Source organism: Lutra lutra, chromosome 1, assembly GCF_902655055.1.
Source record: "Lutra lutra chromosome 1, mLutLut1.2, whole genome shotgun sequence".
In the NCBI taxonomy this organism is placed as follows: domain Eukaryota; kingdom Metazoa; phylum Chordata; class Mammalia; order Carnivora; family Mustelidae; genus Lutra; species Lutra lutra.
The window spans coordinates 213,568,909-213,577,224 of record NC_062278.1 but is presented as its reverse complement, the minus strand read 5'-3'; the positions used below and the strand labels follow the sequence as shown (position 1 = coordinate 213,577,224).

General features: G+C 55.4%; 1 protein-coding gene across 2 annotated transcripts; it reads right to left on the bottom strand.

Annotated features, from left to right (window-relative positions):
- Window positions 1-73: 73 nt before the first annotated feature.
- Window positions 74-8,316, bottom strand: DDX39A (DExD-box helicase 39A). 2 transcript variants are annotated; one of them, XM_047700158.1, is made up of 11 exons: window positions 8,168-8,316; window positions 4,052-4,260; window positions 3,790-3,917; window positions 2,860-2,952; window positions 2,306-2,489; window positions 1,493-1,611; window positions 1,051-1,182; window positions 845-954; window positions 596-740; window positions 307-454; window positions 74-222 (listed from the first exon to the last, which is right to left on the bottom strand). In XM_047700158.1, the coding sequence occupies exons 2-11, from the start codon at window positions 4,257-4,259 to the stop codon at window positions 206-208; spliced, it is 1,284 nt and encodes a 427-aa protein (XP_047556114.1). In that variant the 5' UTR covers window position 4,260; window positions 8,168-8,316; the 3' UTR covers window positions 74-205. The 2 variants fall into 2 exon arrangements, with proteins under 2 accessions (XP_047556114.1, XP_047556122.1); XM_047700166.1 differs by having other exon boundaries at window positions 4,052-4,263; window positions 8,168-8,294.

Genomic DNA, 8,316 nt, shown 5'->3' with positions numbered 1-8,316 from the left:
GGCTGGAGCTCACTGGACAGGCCTGCTACATCTGTGAAATGCTGAGAACTGACAGACAGGGTGGGAGCCAGGATTCCGTAATAAAACTTTACTCTTACACAAATCTACAGCTTTTAAACAGTAAGAAGGCAGGCCCACTGGCACCTAGAAAGAAGCCTGGAAGCAGCACTCAGGAAACAGGGCAGCTCTGGCCATCAGCGCGTGGTTACCGGCTCTGCTCAACTGTAAGACACAGAGGGGAGGCCAGTGAGATGAGGAACGGGGTTCCTGTCTGGGCCCAGCCCCTTGGCCTGGCCCCACACTTACTATATGTGGAGATGTCGATTTCTTCAGGAAGTTCAGCCACGTTCACCTCAAACCTGTCCTGAACGTCATTGAGGATTTTGGCATCATTCTCGTCAGATACAAAAGTGATAGCCAGACCTTTGGTCCCAAAGCGACCTGCACGGGCCACCTGCAGGGTGAAAAAAGCGGGGGGTCAGGCCAGAGACACAATCTAACCTGGGAGTCTGAGGACAAGCAGGGCCACGTCCCCATGCGTCTCCACCCTGGGAGGGAGGCCTCAAGGAAGGGACACTTCTGTGGAACCACTCACTCGGTGGAGGTAGGTGTCTGAGTCCTCGGGCATGTCGTAGTTGAAGACGATGTTGACTCGCTCAATGTCCATCCCACGGCCAAACAGATTGGTGGCCACCAGGATCCGCCGCTGGAAGTCTTTGAACTGCTGATAGCGTGACAGACTGGGTGCAGGAGAAACAAGAGGCGGCCATCAGACACAGGGTTCCTGGGTGACACTCCCCATGAGGTGCCTGCCTAGGGGCCTCTGAGGGCGGCACGCACTCACCGCTCCTCCTGGGCCATGCCCCTGTGGATAGCGATGGCCGGGAAGTTCTGTTCCACAAGGAGCTGGGCCAGGGCCATGCAGCGCTGCACTGACTTCACGAAGATCACCACCTGCAGGGGAGGGAGGCAGGAAGGGTGGTCAGGGTCAGAGCCCCCTGCACCAGCCTCACACAGGCCCAGACCCCAGGAAGGCCCACACTGTGTCACCTGGTTAAACTCCAACACATCCAAGAGATCAAAGAGCTTGCGGTTCTTCTCACTGTCCTTGAGCTTGACATAGTACTGCTGCAGTCCGTGTAGCGTGAGCTTGGTCTCATCATCCACAAACACCTCCATGGGCTGTGCAGGAAGGGGCAGGCGGGGTTTACTTCTGGGCTTCTGGCCTGGCCAGAATCTTCTAGCGAAGGACTCCATGCTGTGAGGCTTCCCGGAGGGCCTGCTGTCCCCCTGTAAACGCCTTTCTCCCAACAGCTGACCTAAGCTCTGGTCTGACAAGACACAGGAGGGAAGGCAGGTCCCTGGGCCCCCCAGCATTCTCACGCAGTGAGGGAAGCGTGGGTGTCCTGGAGCAGCCAACAGCTCAGAACCAGAAGCCAGCAGGGCCAGAGCTGGCACACGGAGGCCGCGGCCGCTGTCCCGCCCCACTCACGTCTTGCATGAACTTCCTGCAGACAGGCCTGATCTCCTTGCTCAGGGTGGCGCTGAACATCATGCACTGCTTCTCGTGGGGCGTCAGCCGGAAGATCTCCTGCACGTCCCGCCGCATGTCTGCACGGGGAGGGCGACAAGCAGGTGGGCTGAGTGCCCGGCAGACCAGGACCCCCACCCGAGACCAGCCCCAGCTCCTCCCAACCTGTGCCAGGGAGCCGTTAGCGCCATGACGAGGGCGGTGTGAGCCGAGGAGTGGAGAGAGGGGCGAGTCCCAGGTGCCTGAGGGGCTGGACTCGGGGTGAGCACAGGCGCGGGAGGAGCTGCCATCCACTTACACGCCGCCAGAGCGGAGCAGCCGTGCCAGCGCGCCTCGAGCCACGCTTCAGGGAGGGGAGCCTGAGGCAAAGACAGCCGCTGGGGTGAGAGCTGCAGCCGCCTCCCGGGACACAAGCCCCATCTCCCACTGGCCCCGGCGGGGCTCACAGGGCAGGTGGGGGCGAGAACTAACTCAGCAGGCGCAAGGGCTGATGTGTACACAGGCCCGGACACAGCTCATTTGGGCCCCGTGGCCCCACTCAGCTTGGGCTCAGAAGCAGCAGGGCACTCTGCCCATGCTAGAACTTTCCCTAAAATCATTTATAGAAGACCTAGGCGCCAGCTACCCACCTGACCCCGTCTCTGGAGCAACCTTTGACCTATCCTGTCAGGGCCCACCTGGCTCTGAAGTCTGGGGGTTAGGGGGACTCTGAGGGCGGAGAGGGTGTGGCTGGGTGGGCCTCTGGCAGCTCCCAGACCCAAGCAGGACACTCACCCAGCTGCTCCAGCATCTTGTCACACTCGTCCAGCACGAAGTGTTTCACGTTCTTCAGGTTCAGGCTCCTGTTCCGCACTAGTGCCAGGATTCGGCCTGGTGTCCCCACTACGACATGGGGACAGTTCTTCTTCAATACCTCTTCATCCTTCTTGATGGAAAGGCCCCCGAAGAACACAGACACCTATGTGGGTGGAGAGAAAGGTGCTTTTGCCTGTCTAAGCACTCCAGGCTGATGGCCACCCAGCCTGGAGCCCTGCCAGCCTCTGCTCCAGCAGCCGCCTAGCCCCCTGGGCCTAGAGCCTGAGGACCAGAAAGGCCTGAGAGCCTGGCCCTGACTCTGGTGGAAAGCAGCCCCACGGCTGGGACCAGCACAGGCCTCTGGGGGCCATGCATAATTCAGCCGGCTTTTAAGGAGCATAAACCACCACAAACCTCAAAGGCAGCCTCTGCAGCCAAGCTTGGTAAACGGTAAACACTGGCTGGGCCAGAGCCGGGAGAGCAAGTCTGCAGAGGACCATGCAGCATACCCAGCCCAGGCTGAGAAGGCTCACCTTGACACTGGGCATGTACTTGGAGAAGCGTTCATATTCTTTGCTGATCTGGAAGGCAAGCTCCCGAGTGTGGCACATGACCAGGACTGAAACCTGCAGGGCGGTAGAAGAGAGACACTCAAGGCAGTGTCCCAAGTCCTGTCCCAGCCAGAGCCCAAGCCTGTGTTCTCTCATGGGGGCCCAGGCCCACTGGGCCCCTATCCCTCCAGGGTGCCTGCCAGACTCACCCCACACCTCCAGCCGCTGGAAGGGCCAGTCTGATGCTCTACCTTCGCCCCACCCTTCACCTGCCATTCACTTCCCGTGTCCCTTCAGCTAAGTCCCTTCAGCTAACGAGGTCCGTCTCCCACTGCCAGGATCCAGTGAGACCTAGCTGGTGAAGTAGCCCATGTTAATGGTTTCCTGAGAGTCTGCTCTCTGGCTGGTCCATGACCACCGAAGAAGGACGCTGCTCCTGCCTTCATGCCCATGATGCCAACTGCTGCGAGCACACCACAACCTCCCACTGAATCTCCCTCTCCTTCAGTTACTGTAAGGAAACAAGGGACCGTGCAATGACACAGTCCAAGGATGTGTGCCCCAGTGTGACAAAAGCACAGCGCAGGAATGCACCTCAGTTCTCCTCCAGCAAAACTCCTGTGTGAGGAAGTAACTGTTAGAAGCAACCGTAGTAACAAATCCTTATTCAATATAATCTCACCTAAATAAACCTGCACAATCTAGAAATGCACATGACAAATTAACACCTGTATCTCTGGCAAGTAAAACCGTGGGCACTTTTCCGTTTTCCCCCTCAGCTTCCATTTTGGGGGGATTCTGTCACAATCTTAAAAGCCCACAAAGAGCACAAAGGAACGAGAAGGCCAAACAAGGGAGCTGTAGATCCTGATGCCTCGGGCACTGGGCCCCACAGGGAGGGCCCCCACCCACCTGTCCGCTGACTGGCTCAATCTGCTGCAGGGTGGCCAACACGAAGACCGCGGTCTTGCCCATCCCGGACTTGGCCTGGCACAGGACGTCCATGCCCAGGATGGCTTGCGGAATACACTCGTGCTGGACTGAGGGAGAGAGCACGTGTGAGCGACCAGAAACCGGATGATCCCTGTGTGCAGGCTCCTCGCCAGGTGGCTGAGGAGGCCAAAGTGAGAGTGCTCAGAGGAGGTTCCTGGCAGGGAGAACCAGGGAGGCATACCCTCGGACGGATGCTCAAAGCCACAGTCCACTATGGCCCTCAGGAGCTCTGGCTTCAGCAGAAAGTCCCGGAAGCCAGAGCTGTGGATGGAAACATAGGAACCCTTGACATCTTTCTTGGGGGGAGCAGGAGTGCTCTCTGGAGGAGCCTGGGGCTCTTCATCTTCCTCATAATCCAGAAGCTCATTTTCCACATCCTGTTCCGCCATGCTGCTGAGAAAAGAAGAGGGAAGAAGAGCTGAAGGAGGAGGATGAAAAAACCCATCCACTGAGGGTCATCGAGGAAGGCCGCCCAGCAGCTGCAGTCTGTTGACACAGGTCCAAGAAGGGCAAGGCACTGGAGCCGTCTTCCAAGCTGGCACAGAAAGGACCCAGATAATGAAGCTGATGGTCATCACTCTCTGACCCCTTTCCCTCATGGCCCCCCCAGCCCCCCGACTCCTGCAGAAAGTCCCACCATCTCCACTTGGGCAGCACCCCCAGCCTCAGCCTGTCGTGGTCACACCCTGCCCTCCTATAAGCCACCTCATCTTGGCGAGGCCCCTGTTCCCCACACCCACACATGCACACACCCCTCCGCCTCCCAGGACCTCCCTCTGTTCTCAGAGTGAAATCCCCACACTTCCCTATGGTTCTTACATCCCTCCTTGTTGGCCCTTGCACAACTCATTCCACACTATCCCTTTCGAACCACCCCCAGCCTTGCCTGGCTGCTCAGACTCACCAAGCCCCTACCCCAAGCTTCTGCAGCACCTTGCCCTCACCACGAAAACTCTAATGACCCACCTCAGCCCACCTAACCTAAAGGAGCTCCCTCCCCACCGCCACCCAAGAAGTCCACCGGGCCTGCACAGGGTAGGCCCCCTGAGACCAGGAGAGGTGGCTGCCAGGATGCTGGAGAGAGCAGAGTCTGCCCTGCCCCAGCTCCGCCCGCTATTTGTGGTCTGCACAGGGGAATAATTAAGTACTCTCATGAACAGGCCTCCCATTGGGCCCAGGCCAATAAAAATAGAGCTGAGATGGTAAATAGAATTAATACAAAGGCTGCTTACCTCCTGGCTTTATTTTATCCAATACATGCCCAGCACCTACTGGGTGTCAGCTACATACAAGCGACCCAGGAGTGAGAATATGATCTTTTGTACTCCCAATCCCACCCTAGCCTCCAAGTCTAGAGGGAGGAAGTGCTGAAGCAGTCAGTCACTCTTCTTTCTGAGCTGGATGAGGAGGGTCCTGGGCCCATTTTCCGGCCCTCCCTCTCTCATTCTCTCCATGACTTCATCCAGCCCCAGGGTTTTAACCACCTCCGTGAGGAAGACCTCCCAAACTTATGTCTCTATCCACTGCCAGCTCCCTTCCACAGCCTCTGTTACCCAGCTGCCTTGCCTACATCTCCCCTCGGAACCTGAACTCAAAGTACCCAGACCAAAACCCTCTGTCTCTTCCTGCAGACCTGCTTCTCAAAAAAGCAATTCCATTCTCTCACTGGTTCTTTCTCTCCCCTGTCCAGTCAGCCAACAGGTCCCAATAGGGTGATTAGGCCACTTCCTACCGCTGCTACCTCACTGGTCCCAAGTTACCTTCACCTTTCTTTCTTTTTATATGTTTATTTAAATAATTTCTACACCCAACGTGGGGCTCAAGCTCAGGACCCCAAGATCAAGAGTCACATGCTCTTCTGACTGAGACAGCCAGACGCCCCCTCACCTTTCTTTTTTAAAATTAGAACAGCTTTGGGCGCCTGGGTGGCTCAGTGGGTTGAGCATCTGCCTTCAGCTCAGGTCATGATCTCAGGGTCCTGGGATCGAGTCCTGCGTTGGGCTCTTTGCTTGGCAGGGAGCCTGCTTCCTCCTCTCTCTCTCTGCCTGCCTCCCTGCCTACTCGTGATCTGTCAAATAAATAAAAATCTTTAAAAATAAATAAATAAATAAATTTAAAAATACAATTAGAACACCTTTACTGATATATTCACATGCTCTACCAGAAATATGTGCAACGATCACTACAGTTGGAATGCATTACATATTTCAGTTGGTCTTCAAAAAGACCGTATCCTTTACCTATCATCCTCCCCCTTCCAACCCCTTTGGCCACTGCTAAACTACTTTTTTTTCTATGAATTTGTTGTTTCAGACATCCCATAAATGGAATCACAATATGTCACCATTCATCCAGCTTCTTTCATTCTGCATGCTTTGACATTGATCCGCTTTGTGGTATGCATCAATACCGCGTTCCTTGTCATGGCCGAACGTTCCCCCGTAGGGCTACCAGTTCACCCATTGTCAGCTGATGGTATTTGGGCACCATCGTCTCTTGCCTGCATTTATGCTCATAGTCTCCTCACTGGTCTCCCTGTTTTCCATCCCCCTCCCATCTTCTCTCCCCACAACAACCAGAGGAAGCCTATTAAAGTGATGTCAGAGAATGTCACTCCTCTGCTCAAAACTCTCCACAGGCTCCCACTGTGCTCAGACTAAAACTCAAGTCCTCACCATGACCTACCAGACCCTACATGAACCGACCCCCTCCATGCTCAGACCTCATCTCCTCCATCACTCTTACTCACTGGCCTTGCTGCTGTGCCTCAGACCCGCCTCTGCACTTTTGCACTTGCTGTTCTTGCTGCCCACAATGGTCATCAATCCCCCTACTTCCTTCAGACCTCTTGCTCCAGAAGGGTACTTCTTGCCAACTAAAAAAGCACCCTTTTTAAGATCATGCATGATAGCCCTTTTGCCCAGAGCCTAAAACAGATAAGCACTTAACAAGGGCTGAATGAATAGAATTAGAATTGAGGCCTCAAGACAGAGTTTAAGCACTAAAGTATGCACACACCCTTACTAATTCTTGAAAAAAAAGTAATCTGAACAGGAAGGGGTTAGTTCCCAGGCAGCAGAGAAAAGAACAGGAGCTAGGAAAGGTCAGTCCCAAAACACCAGGCCCTTGTGAGGCATGGAGAGCAAGACTGGCTGGTAGAAGTAGAGGCAAAGGACAAAGCTGGGAAAGCTGTTCAAGTTGAGAGCATTCATACTTTATATGCTAACCTATAGGGAATCGCTGATTAAATTTTTGAGTGACTCAGTTGTCCCAGAGCAATTTACTCCAGAGTAGAAGATGAGTGGGGAATGAGACCAGAAACAGGGAAAACCAGTCACCAAAAGAGGACTGCATGCTTAACCAGCATGGGGGTGTTATAAGGAAAGAAGGTGGAACATTCAGCAGGGCAGGGTACTCCCTGGGCAGAGAAGAATTAGTCACCTACTCTGACCGTCAAACCTGGTGACCAAGGAAGAGATGGTGCATTTAAAAGATACAGATCAAAATAAATCGTTTTGTTCTTATAGGGGGACAGATTCAGGACAGCCTGAGTTTGAGGCACAAACTTTTCTAGAAAGTGGCTAGACAACATGTACAGCTCAAAACAAATTAGAGAGGACGAGGACTGTTGGGGTTTGCTCACGCAGCGGGGATAGCTGCGACAGCTGAGGCCCCAGGAGCAGATGAACTTGAAAGCTGACACCAGAAAAGTGGCAATTTAGATACACCCACGGGTACCCATTCACTGTCAAAGTGCCCCCAAGGAAGACTTCCACCTCAGTTTGCCTCTGAGACATCTTTCTTGCTCTAAATCTCTGGAACCCCGAATCCCCTAAACACAGAGCAAAAACACAGCAAAGTGGGGGTAGGCAAGTCCCTCGGACTTAGAGAAGCCTGACCCGTCTACAAGCTCGGGTTTCTGCCACCGCAACCCCAGACCCTGGCGTCGCCCCCGGCCCCCCCCCCGCCAAATCCCTCCCCAAACGGCCTAGGCGGTCTTCTCGGACAGACAGGCTTTCTCTCCAAATCGGGTTCGACTCGTGGGCCGCCATGACAGCCTACTCCCGGAAGCGGGCATGGTCCTCGCCCGCCAACAGCCACGGGTCCCCCTTTGCGCATGCGCTGTGGCATTCAACGGCCGAAAGCCGCGCGGCGGACGCCTCAACCACCCCGCCCCGCCTTATCTCGCGCCCGCTCCTCTTCCTCTTCCCCTTAGCCCCCGGCGTCTCCCCTCGCCAGCTCGCCCGCAGGTCCGAAGTCTCTGCACCGCGGCCCGCGCCCCGGGCCCATTGCTCACCTGGTACCCCGTTCGCCTCCGCGTGCTGCGAGAAGTGCCGTCCGACTCCGGTTACCGATCGCGCGCCCCAACACGAGCTGTAGGGCTTCCTGCCTCCTACGTCCGACTGCGGCTCTGCTTAGTGGACTGTTGCCTTTTCATTCAAGAGA